Consider the following 21,864-nt stretch of genomic DNA (forward strand, 5'->3'; position numbering starts at 1 on the left):
AACATCTTGGAAATCTTAAAAGCACAATAACCTAATTTTTATCTCGTGATCTTAATCAATATAGATTATTAAATTCAAAATGAATAGTGTTTTTTTTCTTTTTGAATATAAAAGGATCCAAATCCACGGTGGCATTGCCGTGAATGGATGATTTCAAAATCATTTAGTATGACTTCTCAATCCAACGCAAAATCTCTCACAGCAAAACTATCGTGGCTCGCCAATCTCCATGTGGATTACGAGTGAGATTGAAAGGTGAAATTAAATGATTTCTACGCCACATCAGCAATGAAATGGAATGCAATCATCCACGGGTCAACATCCTCGTTCTTGCAAACTTAAGAAAACCAGAGCAGAGAAACAGGCAGTGCAGATTATTTCTCTGTTAAATTGAAAGGAAAACGAGGGTTCACATAAGTGATCGTCAGGTGGTGATGTACGCAGTGGCTAAAATGGTGGAGTTGAGGAGTTCTGTTTGTCATGGAGAGATGGTGGTTCGGTGGTCTATAGGAAATACTATTTCTCCTCGCATCTCTCTTTTTCTTTTTTTTCATTATTATTGAGTTTCAATCAAACCACGAGGGCATAGCAGGTATGTTCTCTTTTTAGTTTGAACAGGCTATTTGACTTATATTTTTCCACGGAACAAATAAATCTTTCTCTGAAAAATAATAATAAATATGACAGCATTTTATACATGTTTTGTTTTTAAACATAAACAAGCTCAATTATAAATATAAAAGTTATAAGTATTTAATTAAGTAAATCATATGTGATCTAGATAAATAAGAAAATCTAATCACTAACAAATTAAATATCTTATAATCAATGAATTGATATTTTTTCTCTTCGCTACCATAATATTTTGACTTTCTCTTCCGTACATCAACCATAGATCAAAATAAATAAATAAAAATTGTAAGAAATAAAAGGATGAAAAGGGGTATATTGCAAACTAAGAGGATGAAAGTAAAAAATTTTAAACAAATTTAAAACCACTATCCATTGGTCATCTGTCTTTAATTCTACTTTTGCTTGATAAAATAAAAGTAATTAAATTTTAACTTGGTTATAGAAAAATGTGACTGATAAGACAAGCCTGATTCAACTCTGCTTTGAAGCATGAAATTCAGTCATACAGGTGCGGAACGGGTAATCAAAGTCATCTCCTGTCTGGGGTTGAGATGCACAGGTCAGTAAGATGAAGGAATGAGCCTAATTCAACTAGGGTAACAAGAATACCCCATTCAAATAGAGTCTGCACCACACGGGCATCCGTTTAAATTATTTATAGAATATAAGGATTGGATTCGTTCTGTCTTTGTTCAAATGCGTCATCTAGTTGATCGAGAAACTGTCGGCCCAAAGAGCCTAGCCAGAGGGACTGAGAAAGTCTCCAGCATAGACCGAAATGGTTAAGCGAAGCCGGTGACCGTTCAGCTAAGATACGAGATGACTAATGAATAAAGACAGAATTCCTTCGGTAAGGGAGGATCTGTTTTAGTAGGGCAGACCTTTTTCGAAAAAAGTTACACAGCACAGAAAAGACTCAGACTAAGAGAGATGAAGAAGAGGGGGAATATAAGGAATGAAACTGTGCATAGAATCAACGGTAAATATCATCTCTGTCTTGGAACTTGCCCGAAGAAGACGAATCAATCAGTCTTATTCTAATCTGTCAAGCCAGTGAAGTTCTCTGAGCTGAGGAAAGGAAATGAGCTATCTGGTTTGGAATTCGGCTTTGGCTGTATCTCCTACGGCCGCTCTCTTATCTTAAATCAGCGCGAGGGAGGAAAGGATTCTTTGTAAGTGTGCAGCTTTGGTTTCAGGAAAGGCAGGAGTAAGCCCGGAAATAAGGAATGCGATGATTCTTTGCCCAATAGATTCGTAGAATAAAGGGTAAGAGGAAAAGAATATGGAATGGTCTCTCACGGCTTTCTGCCACTTTCGAAGGCATTGTTCCTAGGGCTAAGGGGACTCGCCACTTCAAATTGAGGATTTATTAACTGAAAGGTGCTTCCTCAACCAGATACTTAGGATCTACCAATCGATTGGCTTGTAAGGAATGGGGATCGACCCAATATCCATTTACCAGATAGTCTTTCTTAGCAGCTAGTAATCTACAATGCTACACTTGAAGCTTTCAGATAGTCCTATTATCGGCTCATCTTCTATCTAAGACCTCTGGATGCCTGAAAGCTGCTGTTTTATCAGGTCTAGTTGCGGTTCGCTCTTTAACTCCTCTCCCTCTGGTCGAGCTGCTACGCTCTTTGGCAATCAGTCTTTGATTCCACGGTAGAGTCAGTGGTAGTTCCTCTTTCTACGACACCTAGGGATCACAGCCCTCAACCATGGGCATGGTAAAAAACAAATATCAATTTGTTTACAGTAATATCAGGAAAATAAGAGAATTTTTTATTCAAAAAGCGTACTTGGCAGTACCCAATATGGCGTGACTAGCCGCCTACCGTTTCGCACTCGCCTTCTATAAATATGGCTAGAAAATCATCATACCAGAGAGAGAGAAATGACATAATCAACCGGAAAAACCCCCTTTTTTGGGGGGGAAGCCGCTGTAATGCTCACCTTTTCTCACGCAACCAATCCTTCCTTCGTTGCAAATCGCTGAGCTACCGCATTATGTTTTTTCCATTGATTAAACAACACAACTAGCATTAGAGCCAATCATATAAAAATCCATATTTCCTAATACATTAAGTTCTATAAAAGATTCCATTTTAAAATAGTTTTTAAAAATAAATATTGATTGATTAATGTATAAATTAGTCTTCAAATATATTATATCATCGAGAAACACCGATAATAAGTCATGCAGTACCTGTCAAACCCAGAAATTATACACGAGTAATACTTTAATTCATGAAATTAAATAAAACAAATGCATCTATGTGCTTTACATCCATTTCAAGCGAAAGTGCTCCATGCTTTCACCTGAAGATTGTGTGTATTTGGCGAGTAATTTGATGGAAGATGTTTTTAAAATATTTTTTAATTGAAAATATATTGAAATAATTTTTTTTAAATTAATACTAGTACATCAAAACCATAAAAAACAATTAAAATATATTAATTTAATATTTTGTAAATAAAAAAAACATTAAAAAAAAATGAAACCATACAAAAAAACACACGACGAGAGGATATTCAAAAAAAAATGAAACCATACAAAAAAACACGACGAGAGATATTTACTGGTTGTAAAATACACACTAAACAGGTAAAAAATCTATAAAAGTTATGGGATTTATCAACGGGTCAACCGAAGTGACTGTTCAGAATTATTTTTATATTTTTTATTTAGAAATATATTAAAATAATATTTTTTAAAAAATTATTTTTAATATTAAAATAAAAATAAAAACGGAAATTCAACCCAAACGGGCTCTTCACCAATCACTTCAAAGCCCTGGAATTTACTACAACAACTAGTTAAGCAGGTTTTGGTCCAATGGACCGGTTTTGCATAAAATTCTAAGAGTCCAAAACGCCATAAACCGAAACAAAGACCAATTCCACATGTTAAATGGCCTGAGCCCTGAAAGCCGCGAACAAATAGAAGCGTAAAAGCCTTTCGATTTAGCATCACGGGATGAATGAATTTGTGAATTTATGGTCCAATAGCACGACATGAACCCATTGCTGTTTCTTGGCTTCCTTTCAAACTTTGTGAATTATGGTCCAATAGCACGACATGCCCCCATTATTGTTTCTTGGCTTCCTTTCAAACTTTTGTAAGAAACTCCGGTGAAAGAAAATTGTCCACTCAGCCAGCATCCATTATATCTCCTTCCTCGAGTGATCAGAGATTCAAATCTCCGTTTGCTATAAGAAAAAAACAGAAGCAGCTCGGGAATCACAGGGAAAGACCAAACTAAACCCTTGTCGTTCGTGTTGTTAAGTTATAATTATTTGGTTTTCTACCAAGACAAAAATCTTGATGACAATTTCAAGCCCCAGCTGAGTTTTTTTTTTTTTTTTTTTTTGTATTGTGGTAGATAACGAAATGAAATGCTTTCTTCTTCTCTTTTTTTATTATTTTTCTTTCAAGTATAAACTATAAAGTCATGCAAACTCATTTCTGTTAGCTACTTTTGTTTCAACTCGATCAATGCAACTACAGAATCCAGGAAGGATCCGACCACCACATACGCATAGAAAGATACCAGAGCAAAAATCAAGATTTAGTCTAATTAGTAATTAATAATTAACCTAAGGGTTTGACCACAAGGTCTTCATCTTTCTTCTTTGCACTTGGATGCTGCCTGAAAATCCATCTCCAACTCTTGAAACTTTTTCTGCTCCTCTTGATCCCTCTGTCACTCACTGTGATCCTGCAGGAACCCCCATGACTGAAAAGCCCATCTCCCGCTAAACTACCAAAATGCCCTCCATATTGATCCAGCGCCACCGCATCACCACCTCTCAGGCTCCCCAAAGCAGAGTGTGAATCTGACAAAGAGACCATCTTTACAGAAGATAAATCTGCTTTGGATTCTGATGGGAAATCAAACTTCAAGTCAATGAAGCCTGAATCATCCACTGTAGTAAAATTCCCTTCTTTAAGTGAAAATACACGTCTAGTATTTGGTCCACTGTGGCCGGGATCAAGCCTTTCAGGCTCTAAAGCAGTACCAGGAGCATCTCTCTTTTCACCATCAAAGCCACTTTTTCGTGGCTCTGCCTCACTGAACCCACTTTTTCTGTCAGGATCAAAAAGCAGACCACCATTGACACCTGAATTTCTGGCAGCTGAAATTGAACTCCTGGCAGCTGAAATGGAACTCCTAGCACCTGAAAAGGTGCCATCTTCCGAACCAAAAAACCCACCACCTCTAAAACTGCAGAGAGACCTGCACCTAGACACACCCATGTAATCAACAACCCACACATCACTTTTCTCTTCGAAACCCCCGACACTGCTCCTATCACAGCCCTTCCCTCTTTTCTTACTAAACAGCCTTCCAAACCTCCAAAACCCACTTTTCCTCTTGATCTCAACACAGCTACTGCTGCTCCTCTTGAGCATGAAATTAAGTTCATCTCCTTTCTGATCCTTACTAGAACTTTTGGGCTTAGAAGTACTATTACTAGACTGTGAGACTTGATCGTTTTTTTGTTTTTCATTTTCTATCAAGAATGAAATGCGACCAACACTGCCTACCTCAACAGTGCATGAATTACGATTGGAAGAGATCTCCGAGCAAGAGCAAGAAGAGAGCCTTTGCTCTCCACAATCTGAACATACTAGATTGACCAAACGGTCTTTCAGACAATGAGCACATATACCAACTGAAGATGATGATGGGTGTTTCTTGCATGGAAGATCTGATGAAGTACTGTAATCTTGATCAAACAAATCATTGCTGTACATCTCCACGGCTTTGCCTCTTTCTTTCATGGCTTCTGGTGAACTAGCTCCTCTTTAAATTGAACTAGCTTCAAGAACTCAAGGATTTCTGTTCTTGATGTTTCAAGAACTAGCTGGCTAGGGTGTTAAAAAGGGAGCTTAGAATTAAAGAGCTTGCTAGGGAGGGGGGAAGAGGGACAGCAGAGTGGAGGGTTCTGGTTTTTCAAGAAGCCAGGCTCGATGACATCAGAGAGTGTAAGACGAGGATTACATAGACTGATATAGAGGCGTTACCTTTACGTTTTCTTTCCACAGAAAACAGTAGACAAGTAGGAGTGATGAAAGTAACCACTTGGGTTCCTGCGGGTATGATTGTGTAGGGAAGTGAACGCACAACAAGTCGAGTAAAAGCAGTGAACTAGCAGTCTTATTTAACTCAAATTCTTTTGCTGAGATGCACTTTGGCAGCGCTACAAACACAACAACATCCTTGTACAGTGTCTTGCTTAAAAAGAAATAATAATAACGTCAGTTTATATATTTAGACAAATACATCTAATTTGATAGTCTTGGTTTTTCAGGGATTCGAAAAAGACATTCAATGTAAATATTTTGCATTTCACACTTGCATTCTACATAACACATCATCGTGTCTGTATTTACATACTGATAGAAATAATTTATAAAGAACAGTCTTCTATACACGCGTCAGATGGAGACATGGCACACGAATTCTACAGTTTGCGGGGTATGTAAATCTCACACGCACTGCGTAGAAAAGGCAAGAATTAAACACCCCTCACATCTAAGGAAAAAGGTGCTTAAATCATGTGGCGTAAATCCATCAATCGGCCATGGTGTTTTGTCAAACTTTATCAAGATCTTGCCACTCTTGAGTATTGACTTTATATGCAAAATGACATGGATTCCTTTCTCAAATCCCAATTGTTAGGTCTCTCTTTTAATTCCATTAGTGGGTTTACGAAAGGAACCCATCAAAAATGCTCATGAGGAAGAGCAAAAAAAAGTTGAAGCTTGGTGAGGTAGCCCATTAAACAGGCACAAATTGGGCATGCATTTTTATTTGTCCACTTTCTTTTGCTTAGCCATCATGATTTTACAAAGACGCCTCTAATACTATGTCATTTTCCTACCGATATCGGGCACGTGTCCAACCGACAGATCTATTGCGGGGTCCCACTTTGAGACTTAGGAGTACTGAACTTTCTAAAAAGTCGACTCTTGGGGAGAAATTGACGGTTCTGATATGGTTGGATGCACTGGCAATGATTTGATGAGAGGTATGATTATACTATTTGAGGCATGCTGTATTCAATCAAAGCCTTAAAAAAATAAAATAAGAACTAGGATGATGATGCCCTTAAAGTGTCACACAACACAGTCTATCAAGACAGAGACAGATACATGTCCTTTAAACGTGTCGTGGTGGACTTTGCAAAGTCTTCTTTCTGTCCTTCGTTTACAGGAAACAGGGAACCTTTTTGCGCTTCTCGCCATAGCTTCAAGTCATTGATGTTTTCCCATTTTGTTACTAAAAAAATGTAGAAGTACTCATATTCCAGTAACTCTTCCTGTGATGAATGAGCAAACTTGTACGTAGAAGTTAGTGTTCTATTTGAATTTAGTGGTGATGGCATGGCGATCACTTGCCAAGTGATTGTAGAAAATTTCCCTTTCTGGTGTGCAAGAGGCTCCCTCGTGTCTAAACTATCTGGATCACAGCAGCATAAGCAGCAGTCCACGTTCCAACGGTGTGTTTCCGTGCTTTTATAAAAATTTGAGATTTTATTTTATCGTTTTAATATGTTTACATTAAAAATATATATATATATATATATATATTTTCAAAATATTTTAATAAATTTTTTAAAAAAAATATTGAGAAAAACAACTCTCACTGCAAGGCTCGCATGCTCTTTTTTCTTGCAACTGACAATCACAATCCATACCCCCACTAACTCATTTCATAGCCATAAAAGAAAATTTCTTATGATAAAAATATAATATATTTTTTATTTTCAAGAGTGTTTTACAATTTTTCATTATATACTAAGATGGGATGTACAGATTTTGGTCTTGATAACCGTGACGCTCAATTGTTCGAAATTAAAGGATTGTGATGCAGTAACAAATCAATTAATGGGCAAAGGAGCAGAGCTAATAGAGGAAACCACAGTCTACAAACTATTTTGATATAATTTGTTTTTATGTTTTGTTGTTTCATTGTGATTAGTTTTTAAAATATTTTTTATTTAAAAATATAATAAAAATAATATTTTTAATTTTTTAAAATTTATTTTTAATATTAACATATTAAAACAATTAAAAAATATAAAATAATTTAATTTTAAACCAAAAAAATAATTTTTTTAACAAACAACACATTCCCGAACGTTACCTGTACAATATTTTTAAGAGTCAATCAGTGGCATTCAAATGTGCTCAACTTTAGGGGGTTTTTTTATCATTTTTTTTCATGCCTCGATACTTATTTACCTGCAATGAAAAGTAGAGTGACATCATAAAAGCAGGCACTGTGGACTCTGATTTTTCTTCTCTCTCCCTCTTTCCGTTCGATGAAGCTTGCTTTAATTTGAACAAACTGAGCAAGCTGAACTATTCACGCTGTTCTCGACAAGTTCATACGATAATTTTCTTTATTTGAGATTGTTGTATGATCTGGTGGTTAGCAGAAAAGGGATATAACTATACAGGAGACGAGCACCGCAAGGAAATGCTTGTTGCTATACATGTATTGTTTTGTTAGAGAGTTCATTGTTTAATTCAATGCCAAAGTAGATTGAAAATTTGAACGAAGTTGTTTCGGTAGCTGCTAAACCAGATAAAAGATATTCTGAAAGCCGTCAAGATTCAAGAAGGATTAAGGCAGTGTTGTGCAGATTTATAGGAAAGAAATAAAATGACCCAGAACAAAGGTACCAAGATAACAGGTACAAGGCATGTCTTCTCCGAGCCATAATGTTAAGGAATGCACGTCCCACGCATGCCCAATCCCAATGCATCATTGGGACAAATAAACAATCGTTTTTAAGGGATGTTTTTTGTCTATTCAATCGATACTAAGATGCTCATAATCATGATGATGACGATGTCTTGGTTTATTGTTTTTGGTCCTAATTGTCTTTGTCTATCAGGGATACTGTTGTTTTCTAATTCATGATTATAAGATGCCCAAGTATAATAAGGTTTTCCTACTCTCAACTTAACTCACTGACCAAGCAACATTTCTTTTTGTCTTTTGAATGGATTTCATGATTGAGCACAATTTATTAGCAACATATTTGCTGTCCAACACATATGTTTAGGGACCCATCAAACCTCAAACAGCGAAGTAACCTTTCTCGCTCCCGAAGGTGCATTGAATGAAGCGAGTTCGGACTGGACTAGAGTGGAGGTATAATTATTATTGTTTATTTTTTGGTGTATATCAGATATTGTCTCCTGCAAATAAATATAGTAAATACATTTTTTTAATAAAATATATTGATCCAGTTCTTTTATATTGTGTAAAAAACTACTAATCTCATTCTCTTAAGATTTTTGGTTGTTGAATTTATTGTTAAGACAGGTCGTTATTTTTTATATAATTTAACTTTCTCATTTATTAGTTAAAGTAAACTTATTTAATTTTAAGAACAATGAATGCATTTTATGTATTTGCTTTATTCGATCAGTTTCATAAATAATGCCATTGATTGTTATTACCATCAAAGGACTGTGTTATATTATATTTTATTGATTAGTTTTGTAAAAAACAACATCCGGTAGTTTCAAGTCATGAAAGATAATTAACCATATAGGTGGTGGCTAAATGATAAGGACTTGGAATTAAGAGATTTGTTCTCTTTGTGATCTCAGGTTCGAGTTCTTGGTTACTCATATGATAGCCACTGGAGACTTACATGGTCGTTAACTTCAGGACCCGTGGAATTAGTCGTAGTGCGCGCAAACTGGCCCGGACACCCACGTTAATCTAAAAAAAAAAATATTGATTAGTTTTGTAAAAAACAACATCTGGTAGTTTCAAGTCATGAAAGATAATGGTAGTGGTCAAGTGGTAAAGACTTGGGATCAAGGGGTTTGCTTCCTTTGTGGTCTCAGGGTCGAGTCTTTGGTTGCTTATATGATGGCCACTGGAGGCTTACATGGTCGTTAACTTCAGGGCCTGTGGGATTAGTCGTGGTGCGCGCAAGCTGGCCCGGACACCCACGTTAATCTAAAAAAAAAGTCATGAAAGATAATTGGCCCGGTTTTATTTATTTCGAAAAATCAATGATTATTTCAGTTTTTATTTAATTTTATTTGACCATTTTCACAAACATCACATGAAACAACAGAGGTCGGGTCAAAAGGAGTGAAGGGCATTTTTAGACTGGAAGGTTGAGGGATACGTCGACAGTTTTACCAGTGGAATGGAACAAACACACCCCATTTGCTATGGATAAAAATTAAATCTTGGCGATCTATTGATCCACTTTCCCTCGTACTCTATCATATTCTCTTATCTCGTACTATCCTATACTGTTCTACGTATCAAATAAATAGTAAATTAATAATCTCCTATACTGTTCTACGTATCAAATAAATCGTAAATTAATGCACTAAAACCAATCGACTTGTATGACTAAAGAAAAGTTATAGCCGCCCGCTGCCCTGCTGTTCCTGGCATTCTAGCGGTCATTAATTTCAGGACCCGTGGAATTAATCATATGTGTACAAGCTGATTCGGACACCCATGTTAATCTAAAAAAAATAAATAGTAAATTAATGTACTAAAACTAATCGACTTGTATCACTAAAGAAAAGTTATAGCCGCCCGCTGCCCTGCTGTTCCTGGCATTCTAGCTCACAAAGCAAAATAATTGCAATAATAATATATAGTAGTAGTTATAAACTCGATGCCGACATTGAGAAAAACAAGATACTTAGGATCGTTCCAGGTTATCTTTTTGTTTTTTCAAACTTGTTAATGTTCGATGTCTAAGAAAAAATAAAAAATGCTCTCGGCCTCATATTTTTTTTTAATTATTCTTGAAACTATATATCCATATTTTACCTGAAAAAATCAGCTCAAAATATCAAAACTTGATTCTTTTGGGTTTTGAATTAACAATGATAATAAAATCAGATAGAGGACAGAATTTATCTAAAATAAATATTACAGTCCTAATAGATTAGAGGCAGAAAATGTCATCAAATAATAATAATAATAATAAATTATTAGATTGGTGGAACTCGTGATTTTAAATCTCATAGTATTTATTGTATTTGTTTTAATGAAACAACATTGCAGAAAGGGTTCAGCATTTTGTACCGGGGACTTAAACCGTTAACAAAACAATTAAATGATGCGAGGTGGGTTTAACTACTCATTTGAGTTATGAATCCGTTTAATGTATATTTTTTTAATTAATTTATGATATTTGATTTAAGTGAATATTTCATCATCAACGTTACTGCCGTTAAGTGTATTTTTTTAATTAATTTATACTAGATTTATAGCAATATTTGATTTTAAGTGATAGACATCCTCTAATCCCTTTGTTTTTCCCAAAAAAATGGCTAAACAAGACAGGTCGTTTGCTTCATGTAAAAACATAAAAATACCGGCCAAGTCATGCAGGGAATCCCCAAACCCACGCGTCTCGACTTTTTCTTGGCCTTGTTGGTTTTTATAGCTTCTTCGTTCTTTGTTTTTTAACTTTTTTTATTAATTATATTTTTTATATTGTTTTTTTATTGAATTTTATTATTTAGTGTTAAATTTATTGTAAATTGTTTTTCATGTTTTTATTATATAATAAAATAAAAAATAATAATTTAACATAGTTAGGTTTATAATTTGAGTTGCAAATTTGAAAAGTTAATTAATATAAATTTAAACTATTTATTTTCTTTTAGATTTTTGTTTTAATCTCTCAAGCCGAGGAAGCCTTTGTGACACAAAACCATTTGCTCTCCGTTCATCTCTCCCAACTCCTTGTCTCTTTTTCTAATTTTTGTTTCTGCAACAAAATTAACCTCTAAACTCAATCAATCATGTTCATCAAATACTTAAATCTCATTAGTGCCCATCTCAGATGGGCATTTAAATTCTGGTGTTACTATCCGTTCAGCTTCCAAGAACACGAATTGTTTGCTGTGACTGCAATTGGTGAAGAACTAAACACGGTGATCAATGAAGCTCCTGCGGAATGTGCCGTGTGTCTAGATGACGTTGAAGAAGGCGAAGAAATCAGAGAGCTGAGATGTGGGCATATCTTTCATAGAGCATGCTTATACAGATGGCTTGACTTCCGGCCATCGACTTGCCCACTTTGCCGAGGAAGTCTTGCTCACCGGAGAACATTGATCCTTGATCAGCACCGAACAGAAGTAGTGAAGTTCAAGTTCTGTTCTTTCACATCCACCGATGAACGTGCGACATGGTCGCTACGATGAATCAAGTCTTCAAGATTTTAGTACCTCGCTCAGGAGAAAGTACAGCGGAGTAACTACCTTCTCCCTCCTCCTTCAGAATATCTTGGCATGTTCGTTAACGAGTTGCTATTGATGCAAACTTCTCAAGCATGAAGTGATCGTAAATTCCTGAGCATGGGACAGACTAATTAAGCTGAAGGTTCATTGTTAGTGTATAATGTTGTCTCTTAGCCATACTTGTAATAAACTTGATTTTTGGTCAGTGTTGTTTTAGATAATTTTGGTGAATCTTTCAAGTCTAGCTAAAATCCAAGCATAACACAGAAGAGAGTTGAATGGAAAGACAAGGCTTCATTTTTGCCATGTCTAAACAAAAACATACCTTTGTTTTTCAAAAAAAAAAAAAAAACGACCACCTCATTCACTGTTGCTACATGTTATCACCTCACTTTAGGGCTTGTTGGAGCTTCCGAGCATAACGAATTGAAGCCGGGGACGAACCAAGGTAGCTTCCCTGGAAAAATAACAACGATGCGATTCAGTCATTGATATAAAAAAGAGAGGAATAAAGTTTATCATGTTTTTTACTAATATTCATGCTGCCTTGAAACATGTTAAGTTGATTGGTCATAATAAAATAATTTTAGTGTAATTTAATTTTAAATACAAGCTATAATAAAAGGTCAGAATGAAAGATTTTAAAATTAAACGTTATACCAAATTTAATAATAATACTAACCTAATTTTTTTTCTAATATTTAGATTTTTTTTTAATTTAAGTGTGTTTAACATTGTAGTTAAAATATTATTTATCAAAAATTTAATGTAGTTAAAATATTATTTATCAAAAATTAAAATTTTTCTTTTAAATTAAGTTTTTTAGTGTTTTTTTATCATTTTAATGAGTTAATATCAAAAATAATTTTTTAAAAAAATATTATTTTAATATATTTATAAAAAAATACTTTAAAATATAATTTTATATTCCATGACAAAACGAGTATAGAATCAGCCGAAATTCTCAGCATTTGATTTTACTGTTAGTGTCATTCACGTTTATATAAACGGAAATGGGCATTGGATATTTGGCGTCACACGTGCTTAATTGGTTGGAATATAATATTGTAAGAGGATTTATTAATTTTTATCTAAAAAATATTTTTCTAACAAATCATCTAAGCTGCTCCTCCCCAGCACGTTAAATTTCACTACCAGCGGATTTGACGACGACAGATCAGTCGTGTCAAGTAACCAGTATACAGTGCCATTGTAGTCATTTACTCAGACGGTGTTTGTTTCAGGGCATAAGATGAAAGGATTAATGCTAGCAGCAGCTCCAATCTCTCTCTATGAGCTTTATCTTATATATCGACCTGTAATGTTCTTTAGTGCGCTTGTCAACCATTGTTGGAACGATATAAATGAACATTGTGTTATAAATTATTTTTATTGGTTTTTAATATACATTAAAAAAACACAATTTATTTTTTTATAAATGTAAAGTATATATAGGGTTTTTGATCTAATATTTATATAATAAACTTTAATATAATATAGTAACTAACAAAAAAAACAATAATAGATATATAAAATTAAGCTGAGCGAGCAAAATACCTCTAATTACCCCTTGGAAATGAAGTACTGGATTTATTTTCTGAACTTTTTTTCTCTAACACTAATTTATTTTTGACTTACTTAATCTCTCAAGTCCTCTACGTGCGAAAATTATTTTTATCCTCTTTTTGACTTACTTAATCTCTCAAGTCCTACGTGTGAAAATTATTTTTATCACGGCCCTACAAGTTGCTTAATTCATCACCTTAATTTGAGTCGATTCTTGGTAATTAGTGGTAATCTTTTTTAAAAGAGTTGCAATAATTATTTTTTGGAATTTGAAAAACCATAGCAGAGGGTACAAGCTGTGCCAAAATAACGCAATGCAGGGGGGAAAAGAAACTCGAAGACAGTAGCGTATCATACTGCTATGGTTTTCGCTTCTGTAAAGCATTCTAATAGATTCGTGAAAACTGTCTTCACCACTACCAAAACTTCAGCATAAAACAATGATGATACCTATTAAAAGCACATGAGACTGCAAGGTCTCAACCATCAAGGTGGCGTTAACCAGGCACAGGATTCAACAATTATACGCTTCACTAATGTGGCAACAACCTACATTGCCCGTGTGTTCATCCAAAAAGATACCCAACATCTATAGCCCAGGCATCCATCATAAATTTCAATACACAACGGTGCTTAAAAAAAGCGTGCACTCCCCAAATCGCCTGACTCTATTGTCACATTAATGAAATACTTTGTAACAGAGGTTGAACCAGACCCAGTGCCACTAGATCCAGTAACAGAGGTTGAAATACTCATCAATGAATGTTGAACCAAATATGACATTCCAAATTGTTTGCCCCGCTGCGCCAGAATTGCCAGCTGAAAAAATTTCATAATGTAAAATGAAATCACTAAACCATAAAATACAAGATAGAACCATTATCAAACCGTATTGGATTCACTCCAAAAATCTGGGTACAGTAAACAACAATCAGAACATGAGTAAGGAAGGACATACCGAAAATCAGAACAGTTGTTTTCAAGCTTTCTTCCTAGTTATCCTGTAAATTAAGAATGAAGGCAGTTAGCAACCAAGATCCTGTTTGCAGGAATATCCTAGCAATAAGCACATTTAAGAGTCAATTTTGTTCTAAAAGCAACCAAATACCAAGATCACAATCAGATTGATCCACCGATGCTACAAGCAGATCACAATCAGATTGATCCATGACTACTTAAGCACGCTCATTAGACTTAGGAGAATCAAATGCCAATATCACCCATTATACTAAACCTTGAAACAGACATGATTTGACCGCATGTAATTGAAAAAACAGAACAGATGTCTCTAGCCTGATTGTGCAAAATATCTTTGCTTAACATATTTTAATCTGGCTTAGCTCACATAATTTAAATTGGTTTGGTTTTTTGATAGCAGCCTTTGGTATTGTTCAGATTTGAATTCAAGAGATCAGATCTACTTGGTTTTCAGTTAGGTCTCATGAGCTTTCAGCGTGGTTGGGTTATGCTGAAACCTTTACTTTTTTTATCTGAATTTTCCTCTAAAACTGAACTGAACCAAATAAAATCATGAACAATCCTTTGTACATCCAGATTCTCACCTGAAGCAGCATATTCCCAGAGCTGTTGTAATTTCATGGATGACAGATGTGGTGAAGTGCAAATAGAGTAGCACTGTGTTCAGAAAAAGAATTGGAAGACATTAAATAAAACTCTAACACATGGTAAGAGCAATAGGAATTATTACACGAGCTCAAAACCAAGAAATGCAAAATCAGAAAACAAAACATCGATTAACATGTACGGAACAGTTTCTAGTGTAAAACAAGTAAGAACATGTCAACAATATAGGTGAATTAACAAAGCGAGGTAACCAGAACATACTTGTGAATACACAGTAACCAAGAAGAACCCAGAACTCATCCACTAAAGCAACTCTGCAATAAAAGTTTCTCATAAAATTAACACCACAATAAAAAATATATCAAATCAAATTCTCGTTGTTTAAAATCAGAATAAAAAACAACACTACCAGTTACCACTTACCCATCATTCAGTCTGGCTGCCAGTGCATTTGCAATGGCAAATGGTAGATATAAAAGAGACTGCAGGAAGAAAACATGAAACTTAGTTGTTCAGCACTAGGTTGATAATTAAGTTCACATGTAATAATATAAATCTCACAAGGATAAAGTTGAGAACTGAAAAGGGAAGAAACAGAAACTTCTGTGGGAAAGGAAATTCAACAACCAGTTTGATACTGGAGAACACCAAACACTCCTCCCACAAGTATTCCTTCCAGAAACATAAATATGAATTCTTCAAGGAGAACAAGTGTGCATTTTTTTCATTAGTAGGAGTAAATTAACTCCCAACAAATGAGCTGTTGGTGTATCTCACAAGTCAGTGAAACAACTCAGATAAGGCAGAAACATTTGTTGGATTTCAGTGAATCATTTAAAAATTTGATATACAAGAGATCAAAATATTTCTGCAACCTGGCGATATACAGCAAATCACAAAATACACTTTCTCTACCAAAGCATAAGAATAAACTTTAAGACTACATATGATTTCAATTGTAAAGAACAGAACAAATCATACCAAGCACATGTTGGTTTTCAATCCCTTTGGTTCATCACACAGGTGAGACAAAATCATCCTTCCCTGTCAAATGAAACTTCCTCTCAGAAATGGTGCAGTACAGGTCAATTGTCAGCAGCACTTGTATAATTTAGAAAGATATTTAAAACTTCTACCACAGCAGCACACTCAAAAGAATACAATTAGATCCCAGCTCCCCAACACCCACTGTAAACACATCATGAAGATATACAAAACTGTTATTTGCACGTGGTTTTCCAATGCGATTTCAGCCAGTGGTAAGAAGCTGTCATGATAACATATGCTAACTGTGGACTTGAATGAATCTAATTCCTTTTGGGATCTACAAAATGATTTCTTTTCCTTTTCTCTCTTTTTTTTTGCCAGAATTCAAGGGCTGCCAATTTGCAGCACCACCATGTGACAAACTTCTATCAGTGTTCCTAGAAATATCATGGTAAAATTTCAAACTTTGTAAGATCCCTAATAATGTGCTAAATCCACTTCAAAAGTGCACATAAAAGCCATGAATGGAAGGTAGTGCATCTGCATGGTCAATGGTGAAACTAATTGGCACTATGTTCAAAAAATTAGCGACCATGTATGACTGCATTTTGCAACAGTGTCCCACCAACACTTGAGTGTGCTTTCAGACACAAGGTTTTGAAATCACATATTCAGAAATCATTTTGTAAATGAAAGTTTAAATTGGAATAAATCCCTGTCAATAACATAGTCAATCTATTTGGAACCAGCATCACCGATTTGATACAAAGGCCTGCAACTGGCAAACTTTCAGCCAACCACAGGCTCCTAGTACAACTCAATCAACCATCTCCTTAGCACAACTAAGCTAATGAATTTCGCTTTGAAATGGCAACAGAACAGCAATTTAGACAAACTAGATGGGAGAAACATAATTCCTCAGAAGGTACTCATGTAAACATTGCATAACTTACCACAAGAAACCCAAATGCAAGTCCAGTTCCCAATACAACCAAATGAGGATAATTCGCCATTAGATCAGATGGAGACAAATAATCCCTGCATGAGAAGAAAGATCCACATGAAGACCAAGATCCTCACGTCAAACCCAACAAGAATATCAAGAACAACATTAATAAAAATATTGCAGGTTGAGTCATACCACACTAGGACCCCACCAACGAGCACAAGAAAAGGGTAAAGCTGACAGCAATAAAGAATAATTAGACAACTAAATAGCATTCATACAATTAAGTGATGTCCAGGTGATTGTAGATTTACCATTGCTAAAGCCAGTAACATGCTGCCCTTTCTTGCTTGAACAACCTTGTAAACATTGGACACACTGCAGAAAAAGGTCATATGGCACAAATATATCACATTATGTAATTGAGATCCCAGCTAAACTTCACCAAACAGCTGCAATCTTGGCCAACATGGGACCTCTTAAGGAAATCTAAAATGAACCATTCACTTAAACCATTTGGCACAAATGACCCCATTGAAACAAAATCAAGCACATCTGCAACAGCAAAAAAAACTCACCCCTAGTACCCCCGCCACCCCTTCAAAAGAAAAAAAATGATGATGATGATGATGTCATTTTCTCAGCAAGTACAAGAAATAACCCTCATCTATCTGTCTTTCTTCATAATTAAATAAGTTGCCATACAAAGTTTCAACAGGGAAGATCAGCCGAGATGCAATTGTATAAGACAGGAAAAGACCAAAACTAAGAACATTAGATGTAAATTTTCAGTCATTTTCGATATATAGAATTGCTTACTTGAATGCCACTGTGGGTATAACAGCAAAAGCTGTCATTAATAACAGCACGACTCTGTAAGTTTGGATTTCTGAAGTCAAAAGAGAGAAAACAGAGAGGGTAAACGAAAAAGTGAGTTACAACTGTAAAAGAAAACTATGAAATTAAGTACAGTAGGACAATGAGAGAACAAAATAATGAGCAAATGGAAAGTAAGAAGGGAATAACACAAGCATCATTGCCTATTTTAACTAGTCTTTCTGCCACCAGGATTGAGATAATGACAAATCAATTAGCATAGACATTGTAGTATTGGGTGTAATTTCACAAGCAGATAATACGAAAGACAAAAACCATAGTAAAGTCCCACCAATTATAAGATATAATCTGGCAACTCAAACATCAGTTCATAAAACATGTATTATTTAAAAAAAAAAATCAGAAAGATGAGATCAGCTAATTGCTCCATGAAAATAGTGAATGCTGATACATCAGAGAGAATCGAAGAGCACAAATAAAAAGAACAAGCAGTGAAAACGACAATACATAAGCAACTAAGAATAAATTGAATAAGTACTTGTTCTGAATTGCATAAGCAATCGAGACAAGTGTTTAATGTGATTGCGTGTTTGTTGAGCCATTATCATGTGAACAGTTGATCAGTCAGGAAAAAAAAAACAGCAGTACAGCAACATGATGAGTATGTCATATCTAACATGGAAAGCAGTTCAAATGTCAAACAAGCACAAGACATTTTTAAACCAAGAGTGAAGACATTTTATTCCAATTGCCATCAAATTTTTTGCATTGGACTTGAACAAAAAAGGTAGATTGCAAAGCATTCTAGTCTTAGATTTGCACACATGATTTGATATTGTGCACAAAAGTTTCAACTAAAGATATCCAAAAAAGCTCATTTCAGTCGGTCACATATAAGGTGGAATAAAACCATTGACAAAGCAATCAATTATCTCTAAAAAGCGAAAAATAGCACAAGATTGGAATGATGCATTCATCACCAAGTATATTGAGGAATTGTTGGTTCTTACCACTTACAAATGGCACCCAACTCAAGAATGGGAATGACATCCCAAAGTGTTGAACCCACCACTCAGCACCTTAAAAGAAAAGAACTTGAGTTAATACCAAACTGAAAATATCAAAGTGGAAGAGAAAGATATGAGAGAGAGAAGCAAAAAGGACTAACAAAAGATTACCATTGTGTGCTATAATAAAAAATCACAAGCAAAATAAACAATGGTATTGCAAGTAGGAAGAACTTACCAACTAAGGCTGTAAACATATGTGCCACATATATTAGCATCAGACCCTCTGTGGGTCCATTAACTGCTGGAAGAATGAGAGTGTTGGTGAAAAAGCTGGATGCAAGGAACCAAATATTCAAATTGTCAATAACATACAGAAGCCACACAAACAAGAACTCAAGAAAAATAATGGAACAGAAGACTTCAATCAAGAAAAAAATGTGGCAGCAGGTCTGAGCAAAAGGAAGAGGAATTTAAGGCCCGTTTATTTGCTAGAAAGTAGCTTCTTTTTGAAAAATAAATTCCAAGAAAGTGAATTATTTTCTGATATTTAGTAGTGTAATGGAAAATAAATCGAAAAACACTTTCTAATATTTGATTATATCATGAAAAATGAGCTGGAAAATAACTAATTAATATTTTATTTTTTTCAAGTTTATTAAAATAATAAGAAACAAATCTTTCAAATTAAAAAATCGAATAAGAATGAAATTGAAAAAAATACAATTTTATAAATTATCTAAAATAAAATAAATAATAAAGATTAAATCTAACAAATAAAAAAATTAAAAGATAAAGAAATTAAAACAATAATAATTATCATTTCATAAATTATTTTAAATAAAATAAGTAACAATTAAAAAAATAAAGACCAAATTTCATAGATAAAAAATTTCAAATAAAAAATGATAAAAGAAAAGCAAATAACAATTAAAAAAAATAAGGACCAAAATTAATATAAAAATTAAATTATAAAGGACAAAATTGAAAAAAAAAATTCAAAACAAAATATATATAACAATCAAAAGTTTAAGGACAAAATTTAATATAATCAATAAATAATGTGAAATTTCTAAATTTTTCTAAAAAAAAATACTTTTCTAAAAACCGAGCCTAATTTTTCTATGACTAGAAAATGTTTTCGGTTGACCAACTTTTTTAATGACAAACAAATATAGAAAAATTTTAGAAAGTAGTTTTCAGGAAATCAGTTTCCATCAAACAACGCACCTAAATGACACTTATGAAGTCATATTACATCATTCAAACCCCTACAAAACAAGTAACAAGCAAGTTTATATGACTTACTGTTCCCATGTTGCACCGTAAAATGGCACAGCTGAAATAAGCCAGAACCAGAAAGAATCTCTTCCACACATGGCAGTGCTACCAAAAGCCAAGCTTTCAAACTGAAAAACAACAAAAACAGATACTGAAACTGAATCTGCTAGACTTAAAAACCAGAGACGGAAAAACACATACTGCACAAGCGAGCGCATCACACCCTGCAGTACATTGAAAACACCAAATGCAAATTTCAGCGACAGTTAATAATATCAAATAGTAAAAGTAGACAAATAGATCCAACAACATAAATCACCATGGTCAAAAAGCTCCCCCAATGGACTAGACGAGTTTGTCCGCCGAGCTTGCTTTCCATCAACAGCATCAAAAGTCTATCAAATGAAAATAGAAACAAAAATCCATAAGAAACCATGTCACAAACACGTTAACCGTGTCTAAAACCAGGCACGCATTAAAAAATATTTAAAAAAATACTGACAACACCACCCGTGAGAATTAGAATCAAACCTGATATAAAAATAGAAGCAATCCATGCGCAAAATGAACCCATCTTGGTGGAGGCGTATCCAAGCGAGGTGAATATGTCTAGAAAAAAAAACATAAACCACAAACGCTAGAACAGAAAAATCGTCACATAAATAACATTTTCACGAAATCCCCCCACTTACATATCCGAGCAAAGCAGAAGTCACTAAGAACATAAATCCCATAAGCGTAATCTAGAAAATTAGAAGAGAAAAAGCCAAATTAGACAAAAAAAGAAAAGCAAACAAGCAAGAAAACATAGCCCAACAATTTAACATCACTGATCAAGGCATAAAGTTGGGTTCACCGTACCATGTTCGGTCTGAGGTACATCCATAAGTACATAAAAAAACCCATTTCGATACAAAAACAAACAAGTAAATATTAGTGAATATTGTAATTGAAATCAAATTACAAGAGCAGAAAAGAAAGGAAGAACTTACGGCATCCAAAGAGGGAAGAAGTTAACACAACGGCTCCAAAAGGGTTGCAAAACATATTTAGCAACATAAGAGTGATCTACTCCACTGTATTTGTACCTGTGAAGTGCTGCTATTCCATGTGATCCTATATATCCCATTTTTTCTGACCTCGCTGCTCAAAAACAAACACAAACGCACACAGAGAAAATCATCAAAAAGCTAATATGATTGTGTCAGTCTCTACAGGATTAATAAGGAACGACAGACAGAGGTTTTCAAGCTAACCTGAGAAAGAACAAATGGATCTGAAACTGGGATGATTTTTCTTGTTTTAATTGAGAAAAACAACAGATCTGAACAGAAATTGTTTGATATGAAAATAAGAAAGATTGAAATATTGTACCGTTGGGAATGGCGATACCGAGAGGGATTTGGAGATTTTTTTTATTTTTTATTTTTTGGAGAGCAGCTAGGTTTGGGTGCAGATTCTAGGAAAGAGGAAAAAATTAAAAGCATTGATTTATCTCCCGCCCTGGAAGAGAGAGAAAGAGGGAGAGAGAATAAATGTGAAACGGCAGATTATTTTTATGCTGCCTTTTCTCTCCCTGTTTGTATCTGCCGTTATAGAATGTTCTCATAAAATTTTAATTTTTAATTTTTAATTTTTTTAATGTGATAATAAAATAAATAAAATAAAAACATATTATTTTAATATATTTTCAAATAAAAAATAAAAAAAACAAATAATATTATAATGTTAAATGGGTTTTTAAAGTAGTTTTTAAATGAATTTTGTAT

At 34.4% G+C, this 21,864-nt stretch overlaps 3 protein-coding genes across 4 annotated transcripts; 1 reads left to right on the forward strand and 2 right to left on the reverse strand.

The window, feature by feature from the left end:
- Positions 1–4,225: 4,225 nt before the first annotated feature.
- LOC105119146 (uncharacterized) lies at positions 4,226–5,419 on the reverse strand. The gene has a single exon (XM_011017257.1). The coding sequence runs from the start codon at positions 5,417–5,419 to the stop codon at positions 4,226–4,228; it is 1,194 nt and encodes a 397-aa protein (XP_011015559.1).
- A 5,947-nt stretch (positions 5,420–11,366) lies between these two features.
- On the forward strand, positions 11,367–11,865 carry LOC105114181 (E3 ubiquitin-protein ligase RNF126-like). The gene has a single exon (XM_011010657.1). The coding sequence runs from the start codon at positions 11,450–11,452 to the stop codon at positions 11,849–11,851; it is 402 nt and encodes a 133-aa protein (XP_011008959.1). The 5' UTR covers positions 11,367–11,449; the 3' UTR covers positions 11,852–11,865.
- Positions 11,866–13,840: 1,975 nt separating this feature from the next.
- LOC105114190 (choline/ethanolaminephosphotransferase 1) lies at positions 13,841–21,643 on the reverse strand. Of its 2 annotated transcripts, none has more exons than XM_011010672.1 (20): positions 21,470–21,643; positions 21,088–21,238; positions 20,957–20,966; positions 20,788–20,838; positions 20,627–20,704; positions 20,415–20,490; positions 20,297–20,319; positions 20,123–20,223; positions 19,053–19,147; positions 18,818–18,886; positions 17,790–17,859; positions 17,285–17,348; positions 17,166–17,206; positions 16,978–17,062; positions 16,019–16,081; positions 15,461–15,519; positions 15,299–15,351; positions 15,016–15,088; positions 14,412–14,454; positions 13,841–14,272 (listed from the first exon to the last, which is right to left on the reverse strand). In XM_011010672.1, the coding sequence occupies exons 2-19, from the start codon at positions 21,222–21,224 to the stop codon at positions 14,433–14,435; spliced, it is 1,170 nt and encodes a 389-aa protein (XP_011008974.1). In that variant the 5' UTR covers positions 21,225–21,238; positions 21,470–21,643; the 3' UTR covers positions 13,841–14,272; positions 14,412–14,432. The 2 variants fall into 2 exon arrangements, with proteins under 2 accessions (XP_011008974.1, XP_011008969.1); XM_011010667.1 differs by having other exon boundaries at positions 21,352–21,643.
- Positions 21,644–21,864: the final 221 nt, after the last annotated feature.

Source organism: Populus euphratica, unplaced genomic scaffold (genome assembly GCF_000495115.2).
Source record: "Populus euphratica unplaced genomic scaffold, PopEup_1.0 scaffold5.1, whole genome shotgun sequence".
Classification (NCBI taxonomy): Eukaryota; Viridiplantae; Streptophyta; class Magnoliopsida; order Malpighiales; family Salicaceae; genus Populus; species Populus euphratica.

Excerpts from the sequence above, each read along its gene's own strand:
- LOC105119146 (XM_011017257.1), bottom strand. The coding sequence starts at position 5,419 with ATGAAAGAAAGAGGCAAAGCCGTGGAGATGTACAGCAATGATTTGTTT.
- LOC105114181 (XM_011010657.1), top strand. The coding sequence starts at position 11,450 with ATGTTCATCAAATACTTAAATCTCATTAGTGCCCATCTCAGATGGGCA.
- LOC105114190 (XM_011010672.1), bottom strand. The coding sequence starts at position 21,224 with ATGGGATATATAGGATCACATGGAATAGCAGCACTTCACAGGTACAAA. Across the intron at positions 17,349-17,789 it reads ATACCCACAGTGGCATTCAA|TGTGTCCAATGTTTACAAGG; the intron begins GTAAGCAATTCT and ends CTTTTTCTGCAG. Across the intron at positions 15,520-16,018 it reads TGAAAACCAACATGTGCTTG|TCTCTTTTATATCTACCATT; the intron begins GTATGATTTGTT and ends TTCTTCCTGCAG.